General features: G+C 43.5%; 1 protein-coding gene across 1 annotated transcript in view; it reads left to right on the forward strand.

The window, feature by feature from the left end:
• The window catches only part of LOC126298107 (doublesex- and mab-3-related transcription factor dmd-4), a 170558-nt gene that overhangs the window by 113996 nt on the left and 41652 nt on the right, over nucleotides 1–14910 (forward strand). The window contains exons 2-3 of the mRNA XM_049989428.1: nucleotides 3600–3645; nucleotides 7993–8128. Coding sequence (XP_049845385.1) covers nucleotides 3600–3645; nucleotides 7993–8128 — 182 coding nt within the window. The remainder of the gene's footprint in view (nucleotides 1–3599; nucleotides 3646–7992; nucleotides 8129–14910) is intronic.

Raw genomic sequence — 14910 nt, forward strand, 5'->3', positions numbered from 1 at the left:
CTAAACGTTGCCAGTGTGAGGTGCGTTGCCACTGTTGCGAGCTGTACACAACCAGAAGTATTCGAGCTCATGAAGACAGTGTAACGGTTTTTTCTATTGTACATTTGCTCGAACAAGGTTGGATTTACGTATTGAGGTCATCAGTAGGGAATGTATAAGTAAAAGGGAGGTGTGCAGGTAAAGCTTAGAGAAACGACGAACACAAAGTTCACGAACAAATACATCCTACGCTACAACATTGCATCCAGCAGAGCACCAACAGATTGACGTAAAAAAGTCCCATCTGTTGGAGACACACATCGCTAGAACAGTTCAGACCAACACTAAGACCAAACACACAGTTGTACACGCAAACCTTCAACACACGACAAAGCACAATACGGGTGACCGGAGAGAGCAGGCAGACTCTAAAAACAACGACAGACACGCTAAAGAAAGTGAATATTCTGCTACGAAATGTGGTCGATACTTCAAGGCAGCACGTTTCGTATCAAGGGGCTACACAGATGCTCACAGTAGATAACATGCGCAAGACATCAATTTCCATAACTGTATCGCCAACGAGAGAAGCAGCGAACAACAAAACGTATGTTAAGCGACCACTTGACAACGATGGTAGTACACGAACACATCCACCAAGTCAGAGACAGCAGGCCACAAACGATACAACACACAAAACAAAACATATCATAGAAGATATAGATCGAAAACCACAAAACATGAAAACAGAACAAGGAAAAACTCACAAATTCCAACACAACTGCTTCTATTACTATGTGTCCCTAAAGCAAGCCTTGCGTATTAATGGAATGGGACAGCGAGATATCTTTCAAACCGCCAAACGGTTCTTAACAAACAAAGCCGGCCAGTTTGGCCGAATGGTTCTAGGCTCTTCAGTCTGGAACTGCGCGACCGCTACGGTCGCAGGTTCGAATGCAGCTTCGGGCATGGATGTGTGGTCCTTAGGTTAGTTAGGTTTAAGTAGTACTAAGTTCTAGGGGACTGATGACCTCAGAAGTTAAGTCCCATAATGCCCAGAGCCATTTGAACCATTTTGCACAAACAAAATGCACCAGAAAGGGAACACAGTGTGCCTTCCTCAAGGGAACAATCGGACCGAATGAACTTAAAGATTGAAAATCTCCCGGCTGAGCCCCGTATACTGCTTCGTCTCTAAGGGAGGGCGTGAGCGCGGAGATCGGAAGAGATCAACTTGGACCAACTGAGGGCACATGGCCACGTACTCGTCTTCGATCCGAACAAGGCCGGCATGAAATGCTTTGTTTTCACGAAGCACCCGTGAAGCTGTTCCAGCTAAACGCTATGCAAAGTCCTTGTCGTGAATGCGGAGTTGGAGAAGCTTGTGGACGAGCAGTACGCGAACGTGGTGTGCTTGCAGGAGGCATACCCAATAAACGGACGACTGACTGGTCTCGCAAATAACTCAGGAGAGATCAGGGGGGGATGCATGTACGAAGGAAGATTGCATCGAGCCTTACAGACACTGTCAAATACATACACTTCACTACTATATTTCATGCCAAAGCCAAGACGATCTGACGAGAAAACTAAAATATGCATCTCCCTGTGCGGGAATCACATAACTGTGAGAGCACTATTAGTAGCAGACACTGGCACACATGGAAGTTGGATCTGTCCGAGAAGCGCGCTCAGATAGCCGAAGCGCTTAAGGTGAGTGCTCGCGGAAAGTGGAAAATCCGATTTCGAGTCCCAGTCTGTCACAAATTTTTATTCGTTTCCAGTAAATTGTACACCTGCGGCGGTACTGTATTCCCAGTTTTCGAATAAATGTCATAACCTATACGTTGTTAACAGGAAGGATAAACCTCCACAATACAGCAACTAGGCGGGAGCAAAATCAAATATTGACAAAACAATAGCAAATACACTGTCCAGTCACATTAATGTGCCCTCCGCCGAAAATCTTGAACAACTACCTTTTACAGCACCACCCGCTGCGAGACGTGCGGAAAGTGAGTCAGTGAGGTCCTAGAAGGTAAAAACAGTGATTCACAGCCATGCCGACTCCAGTTGCGTGCCCAGCTGCTCTAGGTTTCTCGGCTGAGGATCCATGGCGCGAACATTCCAATCGATGTGGTCCCCCAGATTCGCAGTTGGGTTTTAATCTAGGTAGTTTGGTGGCCAGTGTAGTACGAGAAACTCATCCTGTTGCTCTTAAAACCACGCACGTACACAGTGAGCTGTGTGACACGTTGCATTGTCCTGCAGGTAGATACCATCGTGCCGAAGAAAAAAAAGTGCATGTAAGATTGTACAAGGTCCCCGACGATAGAACGTACACTTGTGTTCATCCAGTGTGCCTACCAGAATGACGAGGTCACCAGGGGAATGCCACAAAAACATTCCCCGAGATCATAACACACCCTCATGTGGCCTGGACCCTTCCGACAATAGTTGCAGCGTTTGCTTTCAGACGTTGCACGCCGTTCACGCCCTCAGCGGAAGACCATCTGCGTTAATGGCGCAGATGAACAGCAATCAGCATGGGTGCGCGAACTAGGCGCCTGCTGCATATGCCCATGGGTAACAACGTTCGCTGAATAGTCGTTAATGAGACACTGTTGGTAGCCACTTGGTTCATCTAGGCGGTCAGTTGCACATCTATTCGACCGTACACATCTCCGCAGCCATCGTCCACCCCTGTCATATGTAGCCCGTGGTGCACCACAGTTGCCTCAGCGCCAGTTTTGGATGTCGCCATTTTATATTTTAACCACGGCGACACGCGAACAGTTTACAAACTTAGCCACTTCGGAAATGCTTCCACCCTTGGCCCGAAAGCCGATGATCGTGCCCGTTTGGTCATCAGACGAATTGCCTCGTTTCCGAATTACAACAGTTACACTGTTCACCGCGTCCCCCCAACGCGCTTTATATACCCTCCACTGCGAGACTGAAACATCCCGTCTGTGAGTGACTATCGCATATTGACGTCGAACATGTAAATTTGGCATGCTTTTTTCGTTGCTTCTGCAACAGTGTTCTAACTTGTTTTGTGTACCATAGGGGATCAGTACTATCTCTTATTAATTAATCTGCTATGTGTTTGTCGACTGCTGTCGATACTATTTCTTTGGATTGAAACCACATCTGGTCTGCTCTTACGTATTCAGTCTGGAAGGAGTGAAGATTGACCCTTAGGAAGGCGACAAGCGAATTTTTATCTGATTTTTTAAAGAGATATATTTTGCGTTTATTTTTGGTGGATCCTGATGTTGCCGGCCACGGTGCCCGAGCGGTTCTAGGCGCTTGAGTCCGGAACCGCGCGACCCCACTTCACACAGCCCCGCTATACGTGTAGCCGTTTTTTGTGTGTAGTGGACCCCTGATAGATTAAGCGGGACCCAATGTCCAACTTCCCTACGGTGCTAGTCGAGAAATGTGCAGCTTACACGGTCGCAGAAACGTTCGAGATTCTGCTTCAGACGCTCCACACAGCTCTGTAGCAAAAGTCCGCAATCAGTCCTGTCAACAATGCTGCAGATGGTAGCTTTGCCTTCATCTCGCAAGAAAGACTGGCTGTTTTTTTTCCACTTGGGATAGCAGCTCCAGTCCAGAGAGAATCTCTTCTAATCCAACCATCAGTCGCTTGATGAATAAGTTGTCTGCTTCCGAAACAGGTTAGGAAACACAAACTGAACGGCATCGTCTTTGAGCGTAGTTTCACATATTTCAGTGATCTTGTCGCTATCAGTTGTCTTACATATTTGAGAAATCATTCATCTAAAACTCGTCAGTTAAGGCCTCTCTGCACTGCACCAGTATTTGCTGGTTTATGTAGAAACCTGCCACCTTCATGATGTATTTCAGCCAAATTTTATGTTGTCTTAGCTATATTACATGCACCCTAATGATGAAATAAATTACACATAGAGTACGAAAAGCCGCAGTACAGGGAACTATTGAAATGACCACGGCCATCGCAAGTTCATGCTCAACATGCCCGCGCGCGGTTGTGTGTGTGTGTGTGTGTGTGTGTGTGTGTGTGTGTGTGTGTGTGTATGCGTGTGCGTGCACGTGCTCATTCATACACAGTATTTATGAACGAATTACGTTTCCCACAATCTGGAAAGATTTTCGAGTGAGTAAATAAATGAAATTAATTTGGTACTATGAAAGCGAGTCATATAAAGATAGTGATTTGAGAAACAGAGCACTGTAAAATTGAGTACTATGTGCGAGAAATAGCCCCTGCGTGTGATTTGACAGCTGAGAAAGTAAAAACTAGAAGCATTCGAAATACTGACATCAACGAATACAATAAAATTTAAAAATCTCTGAAGAGACAGCATTTTCGTCTTCGGCTGTTGCCCCCATTTAATTTCTGATCATAACCCGTTTTCGGATCCAACATTAGGGTTTCCTTGGATTTAACTTTTGCCTCAGCTCTAAAGACATAACCCGCACATAACATTAATACTCACTCATACAGTGCACGGCAAAAAGAACTGCTTTATTTTGGAAATGAATATAAACAAAACCTTATGATGTGCCAATAAATATTATTTATATAAATAAAGTAAACAAAGTGCCATTTACAGTAACAGTTTATATCAACAGGTTCTGATCAATACATAGCTCAAATTGCGGCCTTCGTTCCTGATTCACTGATTGAGCCTCTCTCAGAAGGTTTCCATGGACCTGCCTGTCATATCGGGTGGAATTGCAGCAACCTCGTTTGTTATCGCTATCTTAAGAACTTGCATGGTTTTGTGGTGATGCTGAAACATCTTGGATTTTAGGTATCCCCACGGGAAGTAGTCACAGGGTATCAAGTCGGTTGAGCGTGGCGGCCACCTGATACGGTCGCCTCGGGCTTGGATGTGTGTGATGTTCTTAGGTTAGTTCGGTTTAAGTAGTTCTAAGTTCTAGGGGACTGGTGACCTCAGAAGTTAAGTCCCATAGTGCTCAGAGTAATTTGAACCATTTTGAGCCACCTGATATTAACTCGTAAGGAAACAACGTGCCCAAGAAACATGTCTCTCAGGATTTTAAGAGCTTGACGCGACGTGTCGGATGTTGGATCATTTTATTTAAACCAAGCGTTTTCTGCCCGTGGTCATTAATAATATTGTCACTTTTGGCCGGAGAGAGTTTTGCAACATCGCACAATAACGATCACTGAATTTACTGTAATCGTCACACCGTCTTCTTCAAAAACCCTGGGACCCAACACACCAAACTGGAAAACTACACACCAACCTGTTGCTTTCAGGCTATGTTGTGGATGTTGGTGAAGTGTTCGGGGGATTATTTTCAGACTATTGTCTGAAATTTTGCTTGTTTACTATAACCGAAAGATAAAAATTGGGTTCACCGGGAGAGAGAATGACATCTGTACACCGTTCGTTTCCAATAATATCTTAGCGCAATCTCATATGGGTTTCAAAGTTTCTGTCACTCTATTCTTGAGTCATCACAACCTTATGATTTCCGTGAAGAATTCTGCAAACACTTTGGTCCGATAAGAATAGATTCGTCGAGTGTTTTCGTGCCTAACACCGTGGAAACTGCTGAATCGAATCCTTTACTAAAGCGACATTTTCCGGTCCTTTTGCAGTGCGGCCAGGAAATTTCCACTGCTTTATCATTTTGAATGCACATAGGTGTTGCCAATAGAACGATAATCGAACAAATACTCTTACTTCTTCTGGAACGTCTGTCTGCTTTTATAAAATCTACGAATCTTCCAGACCAAGCCAGGCGAGCACCTTCAATGAATTATGTTTCTTATTTTTGCAAGTCACATCGACAACATATTATACTCGCACAGCACACAATGATTCCTCCGGCTGTAACAAAGTTTCGTCCCGTGCTATAGGAAAAGGCAATTTGGCAGCGCTGTAATCAAATGTAGAACAAGTATCTTCATTCAGTAATACTGTTCACCTGTATTACCAAGTTAGTGCACGGGGTAGAGTCCACGTTAGAATACTCGAATTCGATTATGGGTTTCAGTGTATTTTTATTTTGTAGACTGCATGATAAGATAGCTGTCTTTTTAATCTTTATAATGCAATTAAAGCAAGTCTTCTGCGAAACAGTTGCTGTTATTTAATACCAACACAGAAATGAAAATACAATCGTTTTTCGCTAGTCCAATTTCAAAGACGTATTTTGCCTTTAAATGTTTATTCTATTTGCTTCTAAATATATACACCTCCATGCTTTCTCGTCTGTTGCCAACATTGTTTCCCCTTTTTCTTCAAATGGTTCAAATGGCTCTGAGCACTATGGGACTTAACTTATGAGGTTATCAGTCCACCATAACTTGGAACTACTTAAATCTAACTAACCTAAGGATATCACACACGTCCATGCCCGAGGCAGGATTCGAACCTGCGACCGTAGCGGTCGCGCGGTTCCAGACTATAGCGCCTAGAACCGCTCGGCCACCCCGGCCGGCTATCTTTTTTCTGTTGTGCCCTTCCTCCAAAGTGAAAAATAAACCGAATACGCATCTCTGTTTCTTGGTTTTGCTCTATTCCTGCTTCTTTTAACCTACATAGTTCCCCTGCGTTCAAGAAAATCACTTCGTCTAAGAATAATGTTTCGCAGTACTCCATCGAATGCATTTGAACCTAGTTTCCGATATACCTTCCTGTCATTATTTCCAACTGTCGGTATCACGCTTATCACTTTTATGTGCTGTGCAGTACATTGCTTTAGGATTTTACGTCACTATACTTCGATTGAAATTATTTTGTGATTGAGACACTTTAATGGCGGGGACAGTGTAGCCAACATGCACATTTTACAAGGTGCTGCACGTACCTACTAAACAGACAACACAGGGAGTAAGCCGCGCTCGATGATGAACTACGATTCGACGGCAGCTGGCCCCTACCACTCGACTCGCTGAAGCATCAGTCTCAAAGCAATTTTAATCAGAGTATAGAATCCCACTCCACACATACGGAATAGTCAGTGTTCAGGTGTATAACAGGAACTAACACTCAATGCAAAAAAGCTGCAAAACGTGGGCTCCAAAATGCATATCTGAAGAGCTACGAGCACTTCTTCAGTAGTGAAGATGAACAAGTGTTCACTGCTCTTAAGGTATGCATTTTAGAGCCCATGTTGACTAGGACTTTTGTTGCCTCGAATAATCGTTCCTGTCAAACCAATGAATATTGAACATTCCCCCTGAGACACCATGATTTACCAAACATTGGCCTTTCTAACTGGACGTTGTAAGCATGTGTAACATGCCCGCAGCGCTATGCTGTCTAGTTATTTCTGCCCTACGACAAGTAACTAATTTTAACTGATTATTACTCTTCACGAATATTTCTAGCATGTCTGATCAGTGGTTTTTATATTTAACACTAAAAAGAACTTGAGTTGCAGGATGTGCTTAAGAAACAGTGCACTTTACAGAAATCGGAACAGAACTCTCGAAATCGAGTATTCTAACGCGAAACCTTACCCACTGCACTAACCGCGTAACACAGCTAAAAAGTACTGAAAGAAGATACTTATTGTAAATGTGATTGCAGTGTTGCCAGACTAACTTTCTCTGACGTTCATTTTCTACAGAAAATATGCACGGCATGAAATTTTGTTACAGACATTTTTGTACTCTTAGCATGCAAGGATTCGCACGATTGCGGCAGACTGTGCGGGTTTTGGTTTACCCTACATCCGAAGCTTGTACTTCAAAATTAAGATTTTTCGAGGTCATTTAATTTGCCTCTTGCAGGTCCACCATTCTACAGGGTGATTTCCATTCAGGATAATCGATACGGGCACTAGATGCCGTCTAAGTCGCTAGTGAGGCTTTTTTGAGATTTGTATAATGTGTTGGGCTCTGTCAACACAGCGGTTACAACACATTCATACTTGGAGCGTGTCGCAGTCCAGCCAAACTGAGTGGGTGTGACGCGTGTTGTGTTGCAGGATGATGAGCGGCGGCGCAGGCTTCCCCCGCACGGAGCGCGGCGCGCGCAGGCCCAAGTGCGCGCGCTGCCGCAACCACGGGCTCATCAGCTGGCTCAAGGGGCACAAGCGCCAGTGCCGCTTCCGCGCCTGCGTCTGCGCCAAGTGCTCGCTCATTGCCGAGCGCCAGCGGGTCATGGCCGCGCAGGTACTCCCTACCTCTAGTATACGAGGCACCATTACAGACAGGGTTGCAGCTTATCCCCATGTTGTTCCATCAGTAGGGCGAGCAAGCAGTCACAACAAACAACCAGCAGGGTGTAAGCCTACTCTTTTTGTTTAATGTTCTGGGTACATAAAATATGTCTTCAGAAAAATACTCCGAATATATGCTGCTGTCTAAAGTTTTGACCTCGGAAATAATTTATAACGCAATCTGATCACATTTTATAAAAATACTAGCTGAGTAGCCGACGTCGCCTGGATGTCTTTTTCCATCTCGTCCTTCCCCCTCTCTCTTTCCATCTTCTCCTTCCGATACTCTCTATCCACCTCGTCCGCTTCTCTCTCTGTCCTCCTACTCCCTCCTCTCGCTGTGCATCTCCACCTCCCCCATCTGTTTGTCCATCGTCCATCTCTTCCCCTCATCTGTCGATCTCCTTCCCACCCCTCTCTCAGTCAATCCTCTGCTCTCCCCTCTCTCTGCCCACCCCCTCCCCCTCTCTGTGTTCGTCTCCTATCTGTGTCCACCTCTTCTGTCCTCCTCACGGTCTGTCCATTTCCTCCTTCCCCCTCTCGGCCTTTCCATCTCCTCCTCCCCTATACGCCTCTGTCCCTCGCCGCTCTACCGGAGGCGGGTGGTTCTTACCCTCACAGTATTTCTTTCTTGACAGTAAGTAACATGCTTACCAAGTTTGGCAGAAATCGATCCAGAGGTTTAGGAGCTTTTTACTCTCGACGTTAGATACGTACGCACATGTCGCAAATAAACAACATATTTCTACAGACACACGTATTTCACCTGTATCTCAGTGTACGTCGCCCTGAAATTTCGTTTTCAGGAAGCTTATGACTCCATTCCTTCTGAACTATGAGTCGTACAGAGACATAATTTTGCAATCACATCCAGTAGTATATGTGGATACTGTCTGCAAAATGCGTTGCTAAAAGAGTTAGCAAAGAAGTAGAAAATTTAAACGTCATGCCTGATGCGGCAGCCTTACTGCATAAACAGCGAAAATGTAGTAAGAGGTAAACTATTTTCCTTTCATCATTTTGTGAGGGATACCAGCGAGAAAAGTCTCATAAAACTTTGAAATTATATCTCAGGTTTGTTGTAAGTAACTAAGTGTTCTCATTCTCAAGTACTTGATGAATAAAGTCTGGATATTTTCACGTCGTAGGCTACACTACTTTTCCACTCCCACCCCCACTCCTTTGACAGATAGGTGGTTCTTCCCTCCCCCCCCCCCCCCCCCCCCCTCCAGCCCTTCTTTCCAGATAGTAAGTGATATGTGTACCATGTTCCGTTCAAATCGATACAGTAGTTTAAGAGGACACGTGGCGCATACGTACTTGTACTTACATAAATAAATCAATTTTTATATGAGACAAAAATAAGACCCACCACGAAAGAAGAATCCGGATGGTACGGAAATCGCCAGAGTTGATGTACATTTACAGGCAAACAGATCATTACAATTTCAGAAGAATTTGATGATTTTTCAAGAGAAAGAGCTTCGCAAACGGAGCAAGTCTATAACGCGTTGGTCCACCACTGGCCGTTTTACAAGTAGTCATTCGGTTTGGCGTTGATTGGCAAAGTTGTTGGATGCCCTCTTCACTGCTATCGTGTCAAATTCTGTCCAGATGCCTAGTTAGATCGTCAGAATCTCGAGTCAGTTGGAGGGTACTACCCATAATACTCCAGATCCCGCGAGTTTGCCGGCCAATTTAGGGTCTGGCAAGCACAAAGACAAGCATTAAAAGCTCTCGCGGGCGGGCGTTATGTTGCTGAAATGTAAGCCCAGAATGGCTTGTTATGAAGGGCAACAAAATTGGGCTTAGAATATCGTCAACGTATCGCTGTGCTATAAGGGTGCCGTGGATGACAACCAAGTGCATCCTGTTGTGAAAAGAAACAGCACCCGAGGCGTTACAGCCTGTTTGTCGGGCCGTGTGGCGGGTGAAGGTCAGGCTGTTGCCCCACTGCTGTCCGGTACGTCTCCAGACACGCCTTCGGCCTGGAGTCTCACTGACTGGAATAGAAGTGTCTTCAGTGCTTAGTCTCGCTTCGAACTGAGCCCCGGTGACCAGCGAAGACGTGTCTGGAGACGCCCCGAACAGCTTTAGGATTCCAGTCTGACTGTCGCCCTCCGTACTGCCCGACAACCAGGAACGCTTGTCCAGGCTGCCGTTTCGTTTCGTAGCAGGACCCTTTTGGTTGTCATCCGTGGCACCCTCTTGAAAAAAATATCCAGTATTTTTGAAATTGTAACCATTCGTTTGCCTGTACATGCACATCACATCTACCGATATCAGTCACATTCGGATAATTCTTTAGTGATGCGTCGTGTTTTTTGTATTAGAGTGTAATATCGATGGATTCAAGAAAAGGTAATGCTTACTTTGGGTAACTGAAAGAAAAGAAAGTGTAAACGAATACTTGAAAGAAATTTAAAATCATAGTTACTTCTAGTATTTTCATAACCTGACTCGGAGAACGAATAGTTGATCTTCCTTACAGGTAGATCATGTGCTGTGAGCATGCGAGGCTCTGTCTGATAGCGTAACATCTCTTCGCACAAAATGTGAACACAGAAGTGTACAACAACATAAAAATTGATGTATCTATCTAAGTACAGGTATTTATGTGCCTGAACTACTGCATCGATTTGAGCCAAACATAATACACATATCACTTACTATCAGGAAAGAAGCGCTGGGGAGGGGGGACGCGGTAAGAAACACTTATCTGTCAAAGGGGTAGGGGTGGGAGTGAAGAGGCAGTGTAGCCTACGACGCGAAAATATCCAGACTTTATTCATCAAGTATTTGAATGTACTCTAATAAAGAGCAAGCTGTAGCGGAGTCTCCACACCACCATTTACCTTCTAAATGGTAAAGCATTTAAAGGATAGGAAAAGAGTTCTGTAGTTCTGAAAAAGGCTTACGATGATTGCAATTTTGTACCGCGTTGACTAACGTTTCTACTGAAGGCAAAGTTCTGATTAAGGTTCGTGCTTGTAATTAAGTAAACATACACAACTTGTCGCATCTCTGAACATGAATTCAAAAATGACAAGGAACTGAAAATAAATCGTAGAAGCTTCAGTTTAATGATGATTATTACGACTCAGTTCATAATCACTGATTCAAGAAACTGCAATTGTCCGTACGTAGATCACATGGCCTACGTGGCCACCATATGAGCAATGAAAAATTCCAGGTACACCAGAAAATCCCGAATGCATTTAAATAAACGAGAGTGTGATGTAATCAACACGACTAGTTTTCAGATCAACTAATGAAATCTGGATACTGCACCATGTACATCGATAGTTAACTATCTTATTGAACAATGAAGCTAAGTTTGAACACAATTAGAGGCACATTGTTGTTGTTGCGGTCTTCAGTGCAAAGACTGGTTTGATGCAGCTCTCCACGTCTCTCCATCCTGTGCAAGCCTCTTCATCTCCGAGTAACTACTGGAACCTACATCCTTCTTCTAGTCAGATTGTGCCACAAATTTCTCTTCTCCCCAATTCTGTTTAGTATCTCCTAATTAGTTACGTGATCTACCCATCTAATCTTGAGCATTATTCTGTAGCACCACGTTTCGAAAACCTCTATTTTCTTCTTGTCTAAACTGTTTATTGTTAATGTTTTACTTCCATACATGGCTATACTCCATGCAAACCCTTTCAGAAAGGACTTCCTGTCACTTAGAGCCATACTCTATGTTAACAAATTTCTCTTCTTCAGAAACGCTTTTCTTGCCATTGCCAGTCTACATTTTATATCCTCCCTACATCGACCATCATCAGTAATCTTGTTTCCCAAATAGCAAAACTCGTCTACTACTTGAAGTGTCTCTTTTCCTAATCTAATTCCCTCAGCATCACCTGATTTAATTGGACTACATTCCATTACATTCGTTTGGCTTTTGTTGACGTTAATCTTATATCCTTTTTGAAAGACATTGTCCATTCTGTTCAACTGCTTTTGCCAGGTCCTTTGCTGTCTCTGACAGAATTACAATGTCGTCAGCAGACCTCAGCGTTTTCATTTCTTCTCCCTGGACTTTACTTCTTACTCAAAATCTTTCTTTTGTTTCCTTCACTGCTCAGTCAATATACAGATTGAATAACATCGGGGATAGGCTACGACCCTGTCTCACTCCCTTCTCAACCAGTGCTTCCTCTTTCTGCCCCTCGACTATTATAACTGCCATCTAGTTTCTGTACAAATTGTAAATAGCCTTTCGCTCCCTGTATTTTACCCCTGCCACCTTTAGAATTTTGAAGAGAGTATTTCATTCAACATTGTCAAAACTTTCTCGCAGTCTACAGATACTATAAACGTAAGTTTGCCTTTCCCTAACCTTTCTTCTACGAGAAGGCGTAGGGACAGTATTGCCTCGAGTATTCCTACATTTCTCCAGAGTCCAATCTGATCTTCCTCGAGGTTGGCTTCTATCAATCATTCCATTCTTCTGTGAAGCATTTGTGTTAGTATTTTGCAACCGTGACTTATTAAACTGATAGTTCGGTAATTTTCACATCTGTCAGCATCTGCTTTCTTTGGAATTTGGATTATTATATTCTTCTTGAAGTCTCTGGTATTTCACGTGTCTCATGCATCTTTCTCACCAGATGGAAGAGCTTTGTTATGGCTGGCTCTCCCAAGGTTACCAGTATCTGTAACATAATGTTGTCTACTCACGGGACCTTGTTTCGACTTAAGTCCTTGAGTGCTTTGTCAGATTCTTCACGCAATATCATATCTCCATTCTCATTTTCATCTACGTTCTCTTCCATTAAAGATCTGAAAATGCGGGAAATATATTACGCCAAGCTGCAAAATGGAAGACATTATCTAACAATATTTTTTTGTAACTTACTGCCTGGCACGGGTCATGAGAAAGTAGCTTCAAAGCAAGTTACCACACCAGGCGTCCGTACCAAACACGTGGAAGCAACGGCCAAGGCACCAGATTCCCTAGTAGATATCCTGGAGGTAACTTTGCCCGAAAGAGAACAGAATAGAGAAATACCTCGTTCCTCGTTCATCAGGACTCACAAATCAAACCACACGGCCTATACCGACCTGTAATTCTCTAGCACCTACTCCAAACTATACCCTAGCAGACATGCCGTTACTTGACTAGTCAAATGCTGTGATTCATTACCTTGTGCAGAACATCTTTCAACATGCTTGCGATTCAGAGTTTGCGGAAGACTACTTTGAAAGCTAGCATTCTTTGAAATGTCAGTTTAATGTAACGGAAAGTGTTTTGAAAAAGAGTTTGTAACATGAGCGTCAACAAAAGGTAACAAGGGTAATGGAGTGTAGGCGAATTAAACTGAATAATGCTAAAGGTAATTAGATTACAAAATGAGACATTAAAAGTAGTAGATGAGTTTTTCTATTTAGGCAGGAAACCACGGGACAACCCGCCGAAGAAAAGAGGATGTAAACTTCAGACTGACAACAAGAAGGAAAGCTCTTCTGTAAAGCTGATAACAGCCGACATAATTGTGTTAAGAAGAATTTTTTCTGACCTGTATTCTTATATTCAAGTGATACGTGGACGATAAACAGTACAGACAAGGCGAGAAAATAACCTTTTAAAATGTAATGCTATATAAGAGCACTGGTGATTGCATCGATAGATCGAGAACTAAAGAACAGGTGCTGAATGTAAATGGGGAGAAAGAACTCTACGGTACAATTTCACTGAAAGAATGAATGGATTGACAGGACACTACCTGGGATGTGAAGAAATAGTTGCTGACGTTGTTAGACCATTCACATATTTATTGAAGAAGCATGTAAAATTCCAGTGGACAGTTGATTGTCAAGTCACATTTTAGAAACTAAAGGAGGCACTAACAACCCACCCTGTATTAACATTTCAAAATTACGGAGAAGAATTTATATTGTTCTGTGATGCAAGGACCCGGGTAATAGGAGGCAATCAGAGTCAGTAAGTAAATGGGAAAGAGCACCCAGTGGCATACGCATCAAGAGAGATAAATAAGACGAGGGTAGTTACTCAACCACGGAAAATAAAATGATGAATTTAATATACGGTGTTACTCACTTTCAGTGTTACCTGTACGGAAGAACATTCAGAGTCGTGACTGATAATTAATACTGCATTAAAGTTGTTATTAGCCTTGAAAGATCCTTTGAGATGGTTCAGTTGATAGGTGTTGAAATTACGTGAATTCGAATTTGAGGTACTTCACAAACTGGACAGGACGCATGGCAATGCAGATAGGCTAAGCAGATAGACAGGGGTCACACTAACACTTGGCCGAAGTATTTCAGGGTGGCAGAAGGTGCAGACAGCCGACTCAGTTTGTCAGATATTCAAAACCTAGCAGCAGTACGCTGATCATGATTGACAACTTTGTAGGATGATGAAGCTTGGGCCACACATTGTGGTATCTGCAGCACTAAATAAAGAAGTATTAAAAGAAGCTCACGAACATGTGTTACCATGGCAATAAGGACAAAGAACAATGGACCGTAGGGTAGCATAACGACACTGGTGGAGAATGAGAAGACAAGTTGTTGACCAGTATGTGAGGAACTGCAGATCTAGGCCACAAGTTTTTTTGTCAAAAGGTAAGCGTCACTTGAGCTGGCGTGGAGAGCGTCGCTACTGGGCAATGAATGACTGGAAACGAGTGATGAGTCACGCTATACCTCCTGGCAATCCTATGGCATGCTTTGGGTTCGCTGAATGCCTTGAGAACGTTA

This window comes from Schistocerca gregaria, chromosome X, assembly GCF_023897955.1.
Source record: "Schistocerca gregaria isolate iqSchGreg1 chromosome X, iqSchGreg1.2, whole genome shotgun sequence".
Lineage (NCBI taxonomy): Eukaryota > Metazoa > Arthropoda > Insecta > Orthoptera > Acrididae > Schistocerca > Schistocerca gregaria.